This window comes from Oratosquilla oratoria, chromosome 11, assembly GCF_046742065.1.
Source record: "Oratosquilla oratoria isolate Oo_2021 chromosome 11, ASM4674206v1, whole genome shotgun sequence".
Lineage (NCBI taxonomy): Eukaryota > Metazoa > Arthropoda > Malacostraca > Stomatopoda > Squillidae > Oratosquilla > Oratosquilla oratoria.
The window spans coordinates 52,694,809-52,713,267 of NC_134787.1; the positions used below are offsets into that span (position 1 = coordinate 52,694,809).

General features: G+C 39.2%; 1 protein-coding gene across 3 annotated transcripts in view; it reads left to right on the forward strand.

Annotated features, from left to right (window-relative positions):
* The window catches only part of dia (diaphanous related formin 1), an 82,116-nt gene that overhangs the window by 36,435 nt on the left and 27,222 nt on the right, over window positions 1-18,459 (forward strand). For all 3 annotated transcript variants that reach the window (XM_076192898.1, XM_076192899.1, XM_076192897.1), the window contains exons 3-5: window positions 5,998-6,141; window positions 12,949-13,056; window positions 15,994-16,202. In XM_076192898.1, the coding sequence (XP_076049013.1) occupies window positions 5,998-6,141; window positions 12,949-13,056; window positions 15,994-16,202 (461 nt within the window). The remainder of the gene's footprint in view (window positions 1-5,997; window positions 6,142-12,948; window positions 13,057-15,993; window positions 16,203-18,459) is intronic.

The following is an 18,459-nucleotide window of genomic DNA, read 5'->3' on the forward strand; positions in this document are numbered from 1 at the left end:
TAGCAACAAGAGACATGGCAGATATTTTTTTCATCCATTGAATGTTACACAGTAGCATCCCAACAATGTGGAAAAGAGCATGCATAATAACCTTTTTGAACCCATTGATAGTTACACAGTCACATAGGCTACCAGAAATGTGGAAAAGAGCATGCATAATGACCTTTTTGAACTCAAACTGCCTGAGTCTAGCATCATATATAACTATGTCTTTTTTCCACAATATCTAACTGATGGAAAGATGAACAAATCAAAACGCTCACACCTGCCTCACCAGATCAGCATGGAATCAGAGAGGGCCACCACATCAATACTTTGCTCACAAATATCACCCAATGAGTACTGGAAGGCTAGCAAGAAATGCCACCTGACAAAACAATAATGGTGTTAATGAGTCTTTGACACAATCTTGTCAGAAAATATCATAGAAACTTACATATGTACTGACAAAAAATGGTTGACAAACTTCTTGGTCATCTTATAAAACAATTATGGTGGCAGTAAATATGAGTAAGGCTTTTGACACAGTTCTCTCTGAAATGATAATGGATATATACTCTGACAAAGAATAGTTGACAAACTTCCTGGCTATCTAAGTGTAGTGTCACAAAACTATCTATCAGGGATCAAAAGATTATACAGTGGATCCCTTCAAGGTGCATTACTATCATCAGACTCAAATTGCTATAGATGCAACCATTACACAAGAGACACCAAGCATCTCATGCTACATTGCCTTACATTAACTCTTTCCGGGTAACACTAGATCTCTTTACCAAGTGACCTATGAGCTGAACTGGTAGGCATAACCATACCTGGGTGCCACAGATCTGCAAAAAAAAAAAAAGAAAAGTGGTAACTGATTGGTTGATTGTTCCTTACTTTATTGTATTTTTTCAAAGAAAAGATTATTGTAATTAGAATAATTAAAAATGACAAAAAAAATGGTTGACATCCTTCGTAGCCAGCAGGGAATGCAAAGTAACTGAAGACATTCATCCACTGGGGACCAAAAACTATACCAAAAAGTCCTCCAAGGAGCAGTACTATAGCCTACTATATTTATCTAGTTTACATAGCTACCAAACAAAAGTGACAGATTGAAACTAGAAAAGTGGACCTATGTCAATGTGTGTCATACCCATATGTTAAACAGGGAATGAGGCAGGCAGGCATGGAGAATGAAAGAGAAGGAAAGAGAGAGAATGAGAGAAAAAAAGGAGGGAAAGAATTGAATTGTTGACATTTTGAATATTTACTTTAAAATTCAAAGTTAATATGTTTTAAAGTTTGAAATTTATTTCCTGAGGAATGTAATAAGGCTTTTTTTTTAATTTCTCAATAGATTTCCTGGTACTACATTTACTTGACATATGTTTCAATGATAAGGCAATGAATAAAGGGTAGCATATTATGCTTTTTTATGATAAGTAATCCAGAGTTTAACTAGCTCACATGCAATACCCTTTCAAGTCTGCACCCATGGATCATCTGCCATTGGGAAGTCTAACTGACAAATTGCACATCAGAGCCTTCAGATTTCCACATCGACTTTTACTGGTATGACAGCTGTCTACCTGTGTAATATTATGTAAGGTCCTCTGGATTATAATCAGCACCAGATGATTTTCTTGGAAAAAAGGAAGTCAGCTATGAATAATGCACATATGACTGGATTCCAAGTTTTCAGTCCTTTTCAGTCAGTGTTCATTTTAACCATAGAATATATATTTTTTTTCCACTTGTGCACTCCACTCTTTAGATGTGAAACAACTGTACAACACTTTCAGAAACAAACATGTGCCTGCCAATCACCAAAACTTCATGTGTGTGTGGAGTATTATTATTATTATTTAACTAAACCTATGCATTTATTGATTTTCTTTATTATTTATATTATTATGATTTTTATTTTTTTATTTTTTTATTTATTTATCATTATTATATACATATCTTTTTTCCGCATCCAGCCTAATATGGACCAAAAGGTCTTCTGTTGGCATGCTCCGCCTTTGTAATCCTTTGTATGTGTTTCAGTCATCCAAGTAGGGCTGGATTAAAACCTTTAGAGGACCAAAGCTTTTGAAAGGTTATGGGACCCCCAATTATGCAATTCAAAATAAAAGTGGTACTAAATCTCAGTAATGTTCATAGTACCATTTTATCTTTATAAATGTATATGTATGTATGTATGGGGGGGGAGCTCCCATTTATGGCCCTGATATGGCTGCAATATTTACACCATAGTCATTTATAAAATTGGTCTCAGAAAAGACTACATGAGGCCCATTCTTCCCTTGAGGTGCACATGCTTATTTTGATTAATAGTTAATCCAGTCCTAGATCCAAGTCATGATGCTGAGCACATTATACCAATGTTTATTGCTCAAAAATGACTTCATGATAGACAGCTAGAACATTTAAATCACATTTCTCATTGCATTTAGTTTGTCCACTTGCAATAATTTCTCATCATCTTAGTTTTGTGACTTTCAGCATGCAAATTTACAAATGAACCTCACCAGGAACAGCATGCTTGCATTTGTATGCATGTAATTTTGTGCAGTACTTTTTCCCATTTCTGATGATTATTTAGATACAATCGAGTTTGACTAAATAGTTATAGCATGTGTTGTCTTTATATTTAAGAAGGGGTTAGATATATTTACATACATATATGTATACATACATAGATACACACATGTATACATACATAAAGATATGTATAAGCAGGAATCTCTCAAATCCATAATTCATTAAAAGTGATTCTGTATCACAGATTTTCTTAATTATTATTTTTTATTTACTTATTTATTTTTTTAAGAAGCACCCTTCATCTGTCCCCATGGTAACAAATCTCGCCAGATAGATGGGGTAGTAATGGGTTCTCCCCTAGGAGTTCTACTAGCAAACTTTTTCATGGGAAGCATTGAAGAATAGGTGTTTAGCTCAAATGAAAAACCAGACAACTACTACAGGTATATCAATGGTATATCTATCAAGAGCATCAACGAAGAATGTATAGAATTACTTATACTATGCCTACAGGAAACCTCTGGCCCAACTTTTACAACAGAATCTAATGCTGATGGAATGCTGCCATTCCTAGATATTCTTGTGAAGTAGATTGATAAGTTTTAACACAGACATCTATGTGAAAGCAACCAATCCACACCATTGTTTAATTGGAGGAAGGGAGTACCCTCGGAGTTACAAAGACTACCATATTAGGAGGGCACTCACACACTGTAGCATTTGGCAGCAAATTCATAAGGAAATTGAGCATTTGACCCAAGTGTTAACAACAGATTCTTCAACAGTGACATTACTTGGCAAACAAAGAAAATTGTGGATAACTGGTACAACAGCAATAACAACGATAAATAGAAAAAGGAACAATATATCAATAGGACAGAGCCACCTTCTCCACATCTTACAAGGAGGAAGAAATAATAATTAAACAGAGTGAAGTGTAACATTAGACCTGTGAACACTGAAAAAAGACTCAATTTCATCCTCTATTACAAGAGCAAAAACACCAGTCACCTGTTATTGAGGAATAGCCCCCCACCAAGAAAGAGAAACACCTCAAAGATCACATGTATATAGATTCACATGTAACTGAGGGAACTGTGAAGACTTCCCTTCTACCTATATTGGCATGACAACCATGAAGCTGTCTCAATGCCTAGAACCTGTGAGCATTACTTCATAAGGAGATCAAGCTTCAGCTAAGACTGACCAATAAGCATTGAGTACAAGCATGCTCGGCCTGAGTGATGCATACATATAGCACCCTCACCAGCTCCCTGATGCAGTCTCACCTAAGACTCCCAAGAAGAAAAATTTCTACCAAAGCTACTGAAGAAGGGTTAAGAAACCTGAAATTGCTATTTAACTGCATCAAGATGGACTGTATTTATGGAAATATTATCCGTATCCTTTCAGAAGAATTTTTTTTTGAAAAAATATGTAATACAGAACTCTGAATAACTTTTAATGAAAAATGTACATATATATATATATATATATATATATATATATATATATATATATATATATGTATGTATGTATACACACATGCACATACATTATACATATATCTGATCAGAGTGCACATGCATGTCAGCAGCTGGAAGTGTCCCTAAATAACTTGTTTGCTATATTTTACATTTTATGTTTCATAGGCTGTGAACTTAGGCCACAGATTTTCATATTCTATTGTGAAAAAATTTATATACAGTATATATATATATATATGATTTATTTATCTATTTATTTATTTTAGCCTAACCATGGATTATCAGTTACTCACTGAAACAGTGGCAGGGTATGTGAGAACAACTTGAAATTATACCTAGGCAAATGTATGTACAAGGGGAAAAGGTGGCTGTAAGTAGGAGGGCAGATTGAAATACGAGAATCTAGAGGAAGTTGAGAAGTATTTAAAGGTCACATGTAACGGAATGGAAGAGTGGGGATGGAGGTGAATTATAGAGTAAGGGAAACAGGCAAATGTCTAGAGGGTAATGAAAAGTGTCATGAGAAATAGGTATTTGAGGATGTACACTGAGAATAGACTGACATTGTATGAAACAGAGACTTGGAATTTAAAGGTGGCAGAAAGGAAGAAACCTTAATGTGTATAAGATGAAATGTTTTAAGAAGTATGGTGGGGGTTACAACAGTGGATAGAGTGAGAAATGAGGAGGTGAGGCAGAGAAGAGTTGGAAAGAGAACTGGCAGATAGGGTTGTTCAAAGAATATTTGGATGGTTTGTAGAGAGTAAGAATGAGTGAAGAATGATTAGCAAAAAAAATTTGGAAGGTAGAGGTGGATGGAGTAAATTTGAGGGGAGGACCAAGTAAAGGTTGAAAGATCAGGCAAAAGGGGCATTGGGTGTAATTCTGTTGAGCAGTGAAGGAATAGGGTAAGATTGGAAAGTGGTAGTAAATGGATGAGAAATTGATGTTGCTCAAAGTGGGTAAGAGGGTAAGGTTATCATGTAATGTTATGGTAGTAAGCCAGCTTTAGCTGTTAGGTCCAGCTGTGGAGGTGTTTTGTCTTGCCACATTGCTACCAAAGCAGTGGGCATGGGACAGGGATGTCCCTTCATCCACAAGGAACTAGGATAGAAGGGACAACAAAATGGTTTTTGGATGGGTGAAGGTTGAGTGAACATAAGAACATTAAAATGGAGGAGACTGCAAGAGACCACAAGGCCTACACTAGGCAGTTTAATGTCCCTTACCACCTGTCATCCCTATCCATAAAGTTATCTAATCTTCACTTAAAACAACCAATTGTGTCAGCACTCACTACATGGTTACCAAGTCTATTCTGTTTGTTAACCTCTCTGTTGATAAACTAGTTCTTGCCTATTTCTCTCTTAAATCTAAATTTGTCCAATTCAAATCCATTACTATGAGTCCTGCCCTGTTGTCTTGATATCATGACCTTGTCTGCATCACCCTTGTGAAAGCCCTTGCCCAATTTGAATCCCTCTATTAGATCACCCCACATTCTTCTTTCCAGATTTTGTAAGATAAGGTGTCAAAGCCTGTCTTTGTATAATAAATTTCTGAAGGGTAGGTGTATGCTTTGACATAGCCAACTCCTATACAAGGGGAAAGGGGCTTTTGGTAAATGTATATGTATGTATGGTGGTATACTTAATTAGTTTTGGCTAACATTGAAAAGTTTAATTCAGCCTTATACTGAACCCTGAAGTGAAAAAGCTCTATTAACTAATACCTCCATCAATTTTGGTAAGTTAATTGTCAGACATTAGCCAAAACAGAATCTGAGACATACCTCCATAATGAATGTGTTGATTAATATTATTGATCTTTCCCAAGGAATATAGTTTATGAACCACTTTATTACTAGGGGTTTCCCTCTACTGAATAAGTGTAGTTAACAGCTGACACATAAATTAATGTAATCAAAGGATTAACAAGTATGATGATAATAATGATATTTTATTTTTCGTTGCAGCTGGACAAAGTTCTGGGGGGCACAACTTCCAAGAAAAAAGGCATTGGACGGGAAAAAAGTAACTTGCCTCGCCCAAATTCAGAACTGGAACTAAATGAAATTGATGAAGAGCTATCAGATTTTGATAACCTAACAGATGATGAGGTAAGAAAGGAAAAGCAAAATAAAGAAATTAGATGAATAGGAGAAGGTGTTCATGTTTGTATATATAAAGCTGTGATCCCTTTTACAAGCGGTGGCAGCTGAAACAGAGCATACACCCATACATAAAACACTCCTGCCACTCACTCCTCCCATCTCAGCACTTGGTGTGTAAATTTAACTGCTATCTGCCACATTGCATGTGTCAAATGCAGTACAGCAGGTAGAGCTCATCCACCACAGGGCCCAACAGTGAAAGCAAAAATGGATGGAGTGAACTTTAGAAGACCAAGAATGAGATGGATGGATAGAGTGAAGTGGATGCAAATGGAATGTCACTGAGAAAGGAAGTGAGAGTGTAAAAAATAGAAGTGAATGGAGAGTGGTTGTAAATGGACAAAAAAAAGATACAGCCTGAAGGAATAGTTTTGTTTGCTCCATAATTTTTTTTTAGTGGACGTGGGAAGCTCCAGCTGTTGGCCCTTTTGTGGAAGTGCTGCATTGCCTAAGACCTGAGCAGTGTAGTGAGGGACTGGGATAATTCTTGATCCGTGAGTTGCTAAGATGGGAAGGGCAATGAATTGGTTTGCATCAATATAGTATGAGTGTAGGTTGGGTGTATGCTTTGACTTGGCTACCCCTCTTATAAGGAAAAAAGGCACTTTGGTGTGTGTGTGTGTGTGTGTGTGTGGAGCGGGGGGGCAACACTAGTGTGGGCCAATATTACTCTTCATCTACTCGTATATGGAGCATATGCATGGAGTATCCCTTAGGGCTGCATCATTCATTCATCAAACAGTCACCCTCCACACATTCATCTCTTATACTCACTTCCTTGCTTTAGTGGCAGTCACTCAGTCTGTTGCTACAGGTCTTCTTGTAGTAGCCCCACGACTCCACTGACATACCTAATGCATACAAAGCTCTTTTTATCACATTTTCTTTGTTAATTGGTCCTCATTCATTCTCCCTATATATCCAAAAACACCTTGGCAGAGTGATATCTCCTGTCAGACAGATTTGCTCCAACACACATTCTGTTCCTCTCCATATTTCTCACTTTCTTGAACACTATCATACATTCAAGCACATCGTTTCAAATGTATTCAGTTAATTCTTTTGAGCCTGTCTTATATTCCAAGTCTTTGCTCTGTATATTAGCATGGGCAAATGATTCCATGCAATGCTCTCTATACTTTCATTCCCAAATATGTCTTACTCATCACAGTTTTCCTTCTGTGGAGACATTTACTCACTTCCTTTATTCTGAAGCTTACTCCACATCCCCCTTCTCTATTCACAGCTACATGTGATCCTGTATACATGAAACTTTCCACTTCCTCAAGCATTACAGCATTCACACTTACCTTCAATTTGTCACCATCAACATTTGAACTTGTGCATCTTGTATCTCCTGTTATCTGCATTTACATACATACATAGATATACCAAGGCTTTTTCCCCTTTACAAGGGGGGTAGCCAAAAAGAAAAAAGCATAAAATCATTTCCACCCATTCCATCCCTGAATACACTCCACACCCCTCCACCCTCCCTCTTACCTTAGCACCTCCTGAATGACGGGTCATCCCTGCACCTTGTCCACTGCCCTGAGTCAGAAGCAGTGTCACAAGACACAGCACATCCACAGCAAGGCAGCTTCATTAAATCGGCGACCCCCCCTCTCCGTTCCCCCATTGCATAAAATGAGAGGATGGGAAGAAATCCCTTCGGGCTGCGTCAAATTTTGCTCACACATACTACCTCACCCCCCATCCACCCGCCCATTCCACCTCATGCAATCACAACATCATCCATATACAACCATTCTCCATTCACCCCTGTCTTCTGTCCTCTCCCATCCTTCTTCAACAGACATTCTCCTCTTCCCCAAAGCCCCCTTCACCCCATCCATCCACCTCATCCTAGGATGTCCCCTCATGTTCACTCCCTCCACATCTGCCTTCCACACCTCTTTTACTAGTCTTTCTTCACTCATTCTTTCCATGTGTCCAAACCATCCTAATATTCTTTCATCAACCCTATCTCCCAACTCCTTTTCCACCCCTGTTCTCCTCCTCATTTCTCACACTATCTAGCCTAGTAACCCCCATCATACTTCTCAGACACCTCATCTCAAACACATTCAAACTCCTTCTCTCTTCTTCTCTTATGTTCCATGTTTCTGCCCCATACAGTGCTGTTGGCACAATCACTCCTTCATACAGTCTCCTCTTAGCATCTATTCCCAATTGTCTATTCCTCATTACACTCTTTAATCCACCAAGGCATTTACTCGCTTCTCTCAATCTACATTCTACCTCCACTTTCACTCCACCTTTCCCTGCCACATTTGCACCCAAGTATCTAAAACTATCCACTTCCTCCAGTCGCTCTCCCTTAATGCTCACTTCCAGTCTACTGCCACTTTCACCCCTTGTACATCTCATCACCTTACTTTTACCCACATTTATCTTCAGCTTTCTTCTATCACATACTCTCCCAAACTCTGCCACCAACTTCCTCAATCCCTCCTCTGATCCTGCCACAAGCGCAGTGTCGTCCGCAAACAACAGCTGGCTCACCTCCCACTTTTCTCCATATTTTTTAACCATCTCCAATCCCTTGCCCACTACCCTTGCATTTACCTCTCGCACCACCCCATCCATGTATAAGTTGAACAGCCAGGGCGACATAACGCATCCTTGACGAAGTCCCACCATTACCTCGAACCACTCACTCTCTCCATTTCCAATCCTGACACAAGCTCTACTATTCTCATAAAAACTCTTGACAGCTCCCAGAAGCTTTCCTCCTATCCCGTATATCTGCATAACCTCCCACAATGCCTTCCTGTCTACCCTATCATAAGGCTTTTCCAGATCCATAAAAGCCCAAAAACATCCTTCCCCTTTCCTATAGCTTTCTCACATATCTGTCTTACCACAAAGATCTGATCTACACAACCTCTACCTGTCCTAAATCCACACTGTTCCTCACCAATTACTCCTTCTGTTCCTCTCCTAATCCTCTCAATCAAGATCCTCCTATAAGCCTTCCCAACTACACTCAACAAGCTAATCCCTCTGGAACTACTACATTCACACTTGTCCCCTTTTCCCTTGTAAAGAGGAACTATACAGGCACTCCTCCAGTCCTCCGGCACTCTACCCTCTCTCCAACAAACATTAAATAACCTCACCAACCAGTCCACCATCACTGTACCTCCCTTTTTCAGACATTCCACATGGCATCCATCCACACCAGGTGCCTTACCTGCTTTCATCATCTTAACAACTGCCTTCACCTCATCCTTCCTTATTTCTCCTCCATTCTCCTCATTCATCACTCTCATTTTCTTCACACTTCCCACTGCAGCAATCTTTCCTTCCCTATCCTCCTTCACATTTAGCAACTCCCTAAAATATTCTGCCCATCTTCCCCTTACTGCCTTCTCTTCCATTATCATCTCTCCATCTGCACCTTTTACCTTTTCTTCTCTACTTGATTTGCCTCCTCTTCCTCTCTTAATTTCTTTCCAAAACATCTTTTTATTACTTTCAAAATTTTCTGTCAAACTCTTACCCCATTTCACATCTACTCTCCTCTTTGCAACCTTTACCTTTTGCTTTACTTCTCTTTTCTTTTCTTTGTACCTCTCATATGACTCCCTCATCCTATTTTGTAACCAATCTGTGAAAGCTCGCTTCTTCTCTTCTACAACCTTCTTTGTTTCCTCATCCCACCATTCACTACCCTTTCTTCTATTTCCCCCTGTCCTTCTTGTTCCACACACCATCCTTGCACACTTTATGACTCCCTCCTTGAACCATCCCCATTCCTCCTCCACATCCAGCTCTACTCTACCCTTTACTCCCTCCCACTCCTCCTTCAGCTTCTTTCCGTACTCCTTCTCCTTTTCCTTCTCATTCAAAGAGTTCACTCTAAGAACCTCCCTACCTTTTGTCCCTTTCCTCTTTCTCCATCTATCCTCCACTCTCAACTTACCTTCCACCAAAAAATGATCTGATATTCCCCCACCCTCTCCCCTTAGCACATGTACATCCTTAACTCTTCCTATCATAATCCTATTTACCACTACATAATCCATTAGCGCTCTATCTACCACCCTCTCCCATGTGTACTTATGCTTGACTTTCTTCCGAAACACTGTATTTGCTATCATCAACTCTCTTTCTAGACACATTTCCACCATCAACTCTCCACTACGATTCTTTCCTGGAACTCCACATTTCCCAACCACTCCATCGATTGGACCATTTCCCACCCTAGCATTAACCCCTTCCATACGGTGCCGCACACGTAGGCGTCATGAGGAGCAAGTGGATTCGCAACGCTGCCATATCGGCATCTTGATTATATTGTAGTCGCCCCTGTGTTTTTACATTCTCCCTAATCTGCTCTTAATCCCATTCTCTGTGGTTTTCAAAATTCACGGGTGAAAGAGAGAACAATCGATATAAGCCATGACTATATTTTATGATGCGAGTATTATTACGACACATCGTACGGCTGGCATTGGCTGCTGCCCGCGAGATTTAAGTCCCGTAATGAAGTGGTTAAGGTCTCCCAGTACTATCACCTTGACATTTCTTCCCAAATCCTCTATGCACTCATTTAGATCTATCCAAAAGGCCTCCCTTTCTTCTACACTCTTCTCACTGCCAGGCCCATATGCACTTACAAAGACCCACATCTCCTTCCCCAGTTTCACCTTCATCCACATTATCCTTGAGGAAACCTCCTTCCACTCCACTACCCGTTTACCTATCTCTTCACTTAATAGAATAGCCACCCCTTCCCTCCCTCGCCCTCTCTTCACTCCTGATAACCTCCCACTTACGCTCCCAAACTTACACTCACCCTTCCCTTTCAACTTAGTTTCACTCACAAGCCAACACATCCATCTTTCTTCTCACAAACATACTACCTATCTCTTCCGTTTTACTCTCATCTGTACCACATCCAAGCACATTAAAAGACCCAAACCTTAGGGTGCTGGTCCGAGGATTTCCAGCCCCTCTTATGCCTTCTTTTTTTCTTTTAGGAATTTCCCCTGTGGGGCTACAAGGAGAAGGATGCCTAGTCCCACTCCCCGTCTCTTTCTTCTCGCCTCTTACGATCCAAGTGGAAATACTTGGTGGCAGTATTCTTTTCCCCCACCACAGGGAATTCCCCCACCACAGGGAATTCCCCCATCACAGAAAAGGAATACTCAGAGAAATGGTACAGGACAGCAACAAGGGGTTGGAGGACAGCATAATGGAGGGACAGTCGTAGTATAAAAGTGTCATCATTTCTCTATGAACAGAGTTTTCCTCTATCATAGACAAAATGATGTGTAGCTCTGGTCCGTAGGGGCGCCCCATATAGACCCTAAAGTATCAACTGCATGCTACTTTGCCACAATAACAAGCAGCCAATACCCCAGACGGGATATTTATTTTATTTTATTTTTTTCTCGCACCCAACCAGACTTGGTCACAAGCTTGCCTCATAATCAATCACATGTGTAGTGTCAAATGCAATTAACAATTGAATCACATCCCATGTTCTTCCATTACCTTGCACTAATTCCAAACCTCTTCCTGGCACTTTCTAGTGAAAATATGAAAAATGCAGAAGTGCAAAGGTAGAGTAATTAGAACAAGTGTCCAGTGAGGTGGAAGGTAAATTAGTTTGGGTCTCATGAGCAGGAGGAAAAATTAGTCTGTGCATAATCATTTTGATTTACAGCTAATGGCTAACTAATGCCTTGAACTTGTTAAAAAGAAGAGAAACTAGTGTCAGGTGTTAAAGAAATGGAAGAGGAAATAATGTGGATTTAAAGAATGGAAAAGGTTATATAAGGAAAAAGTATAGTAAGGAGTGTTATGAAGGTATAGGTTTAGAGGTACTTGATGAAAAAACAGCCATGGTAGGCATTAGTAAAAAAAGGTGCAAACGAGACATAGAGAATAAAATAGAAATATAAAAGGGAGAAAGAAAGGGGGTGTAGTCCATTTATTTCAGGAAGGGTACCTTGAAGATGAATAAGATAGCTTATCAGCCAGTATGAAAGGAAAAGCAATATTTGAGATGTAAGCAGGTTAATCAAGGGATGCTACTGAGATGAGTAAAGCATTACAGTGGCAGCCACAGTAAAAAGAAAAACATCTCCCAGTATGGAAATGTTTAAGAAATGATTAGATATAGTTTAAAGATAAACACTCAAAAAAAGTTCAGCACCATAAATGGGAAAGGATTATATTGGTAGTGAGGTGAAAAAGGAATAATTAAGCAAGAGGTGGAAGGTTAGACATGTATGTTGGATAATAGTATAAAGAACAGAATGAAAATAAGGGATTGGTAGCAAGATAGTCATAATTCAGTAGATTTTGATATATGTGGGTCAGTGACAAGTACCTGCATGTGGTGAGCCTATGAGATGGATGTCAAGTGAAAATAATCTCCCTACCAAATTTTAAAACCCATTCCTTGCCTCCATAATTTTTTATAATTCTTCTTCCACTTTCTCACATAAGAAAAACTGACATCCAATGACTGCTCACTTCCCTCTTCCTCTGACTGGGTGGTAAAATAGAAACTAACTTACAATTATACAACAGAAAATAGATCAACATTTCTTTTTGGAGAAATCTGTGAGGGTGCCTGAGGACCATTGCTGGATACTGTGGGCTGCAGGTTTTCAGTTTGTGAAACTTGAGACGGAAGCTATTATTTGGATGGTTATAATTTTATGTAAGTGTTAACAGAGACACTTAATCTTTTAAAGAATGTATTTGTTTCAGGTGCGGCAACGGTTTCAAGAGATGATATCAGACATGAACATCGGAAATGACACCATAATGAAAACACCAGTGGAGAAAATGAGAATAATGTTGAAAAGTAACAGTAAGGTATGATATAAAAGTTTCTAGAGCTGTGCTGTTATTTTTAATGTATTTATTTATTTATTTATTTTTTATACTTGTGCAAAGGCCTCAGTTCCTCTTATTATACTCATGGCAGAGTCATATCTTTTGCTTGTCTTTATTTTTCTAGAGAAAAATACAGAAAGTGGGGTTCTGTAGTTTTCTTGTTGCACCCCATGTATTTGCCTTTTATGACATGCATTAAAACACTGGCATTATTCTAGTCCTCCTACTATAGGTCACTTTGGGAAAATAAAGAGGTGGATTCATAGAAGTGTTAAAGGAGAGATTGAAGGAGGATAATAGAAGTTGAAGTTTAAAGATAATTTATCATTCCTTTTTGAATACAAATTATCGTAGTTTCCAGTCATAAAAAAATGCAATGATGAATATTATTTAGTTCTAAGTAATACAAGCCTTTGGTATATGTATGTAATATTTATTTGAATTATTTTTATTGTTCATGTTTGTGTAACTACTGTATTTGTATTTACCTAGTTGTATGTTTTTAGAGTATGTGGTTTGGACACATGGAAAGAATGAATAAAGAAAGGTTAGTAAAAGAGGTGTGGAAGGCAGAGGTGCAGGGAATGAACATGAGGGGGCAACCAAGGGTGAGATGGATGGATGGGGTAAGGGGGCATTGGGAAAGAGAGGGATGTCTATTGAGGAGGGAAGGGAGAGGACGGATGATAGACATGAGTGGAGGGTGGTTGTGTATGAATGATGCTGTGATACATGGAGGGGAGTGGGTAGGGGATGGGGGCGAGGGAATATGTATGAATATTTTAATGCAATATGAAGGAATTTCTCCCACTTTTTTTTTTTTGCATGAGGGGATGGAGAGGGGGAGGGTCACTGATTAAATGAAGTGGTCTTGTTGTGGATGTGCTGTGTCTGTCAAAGGGAGGAGTCAAGAAAAGGAGAAGGGAGGGAGGAATGATGAATGGGAATGGAATATGTGGGGATGAAATGGGTGGGAGTGGATTTATATCTTTCATTTTGGCTACCTCCCTTGTAAAGGGGAAAAAGCCCTTGGTATGTATCACAACAAAGTAATGTAGCACATTGGTAAAAGTATACTAATGACCCACTTTTGGAGAAGAATAGGTGAAAGTAAAGAGATCCATATATTTCAATCACTATCTGTGATCCTCTTCATCTGGTGAAGAGGATCACAGATAGTGATCAAAATATACAATCTCTCTACTTTCGCCTATTCTTCTCTGATTGTGGGTCATTAATATAATATGTAAGTATAGGGTACTAGAAGTGTGGGGAAACTAAACTCTTCCATATCATAGAGCTACAGATAATTTGTTGTTTTCAATGGCATTGCTGATCCATAGTTTTGAGAGGCCACAGTTGTCAGAACCCTAGTAATTGGGTTATTGAATGTGAAATGGGAAGAGTGGTATTATGTAAGAAGAAAGATGGATGTATTAGCATTGAGTGAAACTAAACTGGAAAAGAAAGCTGAGTTTAAAAGTGTGGAAAGTAGGCTGTCAAAGAATGGCATTGTTGCCAAGTGATGAAATGTGTAAACATAATAATGTGGAAGGAAGTGTTATTGAGGATAATATGAACAAGTAAGATTGTGGTGGGAATTAGGGATTTATATGAGTATACATTGGCTGTGGGATTGAAAATAGTGAGGAGGAGGAGCAAAGCATTTTGGAATGATTTGAATGAGTGTGTAGAGAGTTTTGGTAGGAATGTGAATAGAATGATAGGGGATCTTAATATTAGAGCAGAATATAGCCCAGTGGCTGCAATAGTGGGGAGATACAGTGTAGCTGGAGAAAGGAAAAATGAAGAGATGTGTGTAAATGGAAATCATTATAGTAAACATGTTATTTTAAAAAGAAAGATAAACTAGAATATATGGATCAAGTTGGTGGGTGGTAGGGTAATTGGGAGAGTAGCAATGGATTACTTAGTGGTGTCCTAAAGGAAGATTGAAAGAGTTCTGGGTCTGAATGTGTTTAGAGGAGAGAGTTGTAGATTGTCTGATCATCTGATGGAAGGAAGATTAAAAGTGGAGGTGAAATGGAGAAAAAAGAAAAGAGAGGAAGGCAAAGAGATGTTGAAATTTAGGGAATTTGTATGAAAAAGAGAAAGAACACCAGGCATAGCTGAGAGAGGTATGGAATGTAGTGAAAAATGAAGTAAAAATGGGAGTAGAGGAAGAAGAGATATATTTCAAGGAGGAAGGGCTTAAGTGCACAAGTCTGGTGTTTGGGATGAGGAGGATGGGAGGGAACAGGAAAGACAGTGAATGGTGGGATGATGATCAGGTGGAGGGAGTGGGCAGCAGAAAAGAGGTGAACATATGATTGTAGAGAATAAATAGGAAGTATATGAGGTGAGTAAAGATGGTGGGACAAAACACAAAGTGAGGGATACCAAGAGGAAAGCATGTTGAGTCGGGTTAGGTGTTGGATGGGAAGAGGTATTATGTAAGAGGGGGTGGGGGTCACCGATTAAGTGAAGCAGCCTTGCTGTGGATGTATTGTGTCTTACTACATTGCGTTTGACCCAGGACAGTTGGCTGATGCAGGGATGACCCATCATCCAGGAAGAGCTGAGATGGGAGGGGTGGAGGGGGTGGTAGAAGGGAGTGAAATGGGTGGGAATAGGTACGTGCCTCTGACTTAGCTACCTTTCTTATTAGGAGGAAAAAACTCTTGGTATATATATATATATATATATATATATATATATATATATATATATATATATATATATACATACATACATACATATATATACATACATATATGTATATATATATAAATGTTTGTGTGTGTGTTTCTTTACCTAATTTACCTAGTTGTAATATACAATATACCTAGTTTTGAATTTGCTTATGATGTATATGTCTTTGTGTGAGTGCACTCATATTGTCTTTTATTTATGCAGGTTAGATCTCAGATTCATCAGCACAAATTTGAGTCTCCCAATGACTACATTTCTTTCCTAAGTCGTGATGACTTGAGTGTGAAGTCAATCTTCAAAGCCCTCGAATCTCTTCATGTGGCACTCCGTACACATCGCATCCAGTGGGTCCAAGAGTTTGGGAACCAGGGTCTTAGGATCCTTCTTTCCATTCTTAATGAATGCTACAGGAGGTATGTGGAAAGGAATTATGGAAATAGATTCACTGTAGTTCACTCCAATTATTTTGTTTTTTTCTTTCATTGTTGCATTTTGCCAAAGCATAACTAAGCATGAAAGCATTAAGGAATTGCATTTATGAGCATGAATGCAAGATTTTTGGTCATTGAGAGTCTGCTTGCATATGATATAGGATGTTTTATTTTAGCATTAAATTCTGTTCTTGCTTGAATATACCATATTTGTTTAATACTTGCCAATATAAGGTGTTGGTGAAATCAGAATTCGGCTCATATAGGAGAAAAACCCTGTTATGCTTTACTTCCCTGCATTGCATGGGTTTATAGTTTTTCAGCCAATAATTGCATGAATCTGCAGATAGAAGAAGGTGAGGAGCAAATGTCAGAAGATGGATATCTGCAACCAAAGTTGTCACCTTTGTGCTATGTGCTTGAACTGTTGGGGCAGGTAATAGTCACTGCTAGAAATCAGAGAAGGCTGCAGATAGGATGACAGTAATAATAATTGATGCCTTGAGTTCCAGTACATATACATATATATCAGAAGGCCCTTTTCCTTGTGTAAGGGGTTGGTTGAATCAAAGCTTACAACTGTTCCACACTTATCCTAGACCCATTCATTGCCCCTGTCTCCCCACCTTGCACCCTGCTACATCACTGAGATCAAAGGTAATGTAGTAAGACATCATTTCCACAGGCCTGACAGCCAGAGTTGGTTCACCCCAAGTGCTCCTTTATATGTTGATCTCTTCCTTCATCCACGTACAAAAATTTACAGAGCAGAGAAGAGCATCCCTTTGGCCAAAGCCATATCTTTATTCCTTTACAACCACTATGTACGACAGTTTTTTGCACAATTTTCCTTGCTCAACAGATATTCCTCTTGTATCCAGTACCTCTTTCAACCCATCTATACACCACATTCTTGGGCTTTCTCTCAAGTTCATTACATCCAGATAAGCTTTCCATATTCTTTTTGATAGTCTTATCTTCACTTGTTCTTTCCATATGCCCAAACTATCTTGAAAGTCTTTGATTTACCCTGTCCAACTGCTCTCCACCCCTGCTCTTTGCCTCATCTGTACATTTCTCATTCTATCCATCTATATTACACGTACTCTACTTCTCAAACACTATCTCAAACATTGTTAGGCTCTTTTATCCACCTTCAAATTCAGTCTCCTCCCAATACAATGCTATGGGTACAATCAGTACCACATTCAACCCTCTCTTTCCTTTCATCTCCAGGTACCTATGTTTTAGAACACTTTTCATTCCTCCCAGACACTTATTTGCCTCCCTTTACTTTATAATTTGGGGATTGACTGCAGGTACATGCACTAGATGGTCCTGCAAGAAGCACATCGGAATAATTACCCTACCACTCACTTTCAAGCCCTGTCAACATCCTCAAGTTTTTGGGCCTGACACTCATTGTTGGACTAGGCTCAAGATCTCTCTGTTTCAACTTCATCTGTATTACCTCCACCTGTAAACACAAGGAGATCTGACAGCTGGACCTTTGTATCACTTTCAGCTGGTGATATGGAAACAATCCTACACTAATAATACACAGACAAGTCAGAAGTTTCTTCCCAGAGAAATCTGTGGAAGGGCCTGAGGGCTGTTGCCAGCCACTGTGAGGCTGTGGGATTTCCACTGTGTAAAACTCAAGACATCAGTTAATTATTATGGAGTGATCACACCCATGCCACTGTATGGAGCAGAAACTTTAATAATAATGTAGGCAGAAAGGAAGAGCCTGAATGTTTTCGAGATGAAGTGTTTGAGAAATATGTATGTTTCAAAAATGGATAGATTTAGAAGTGTGGAGGTGAGAGAGAATGGTTGTAGGAAGGGAGATGTCAAGTTAGATGGTACAGTGCTGAGGTAGTTTGGGCATATGGAAAGAATGAATGAGGTAAGACTAGTACATATGTATACCAATGGCTTTTTCCCCCTTACAAGGCAGGTAGCCAAAGTCAAAGTCATAAATCCACTCCCACCCATTTCATCCCCACATATTCCACTCCCATTCACCACCCCTCCGTCCCTCATTTTGTGGCTCCTCCTGGATGACAGGTCATCCCTGCATCTCACCTACAGCCCTGGGTCAGAAGCACTGTAGCAAAGACTAAAGAGTGAAAATCAGAAGTGAGTGGGAGAGGAAGAATTGATGGATTGGGTGAAGAGGCTTTTGATACACATGGAATGCCTCTTGAGCAGGGAAGGGAGAATGCAAATATAGGAG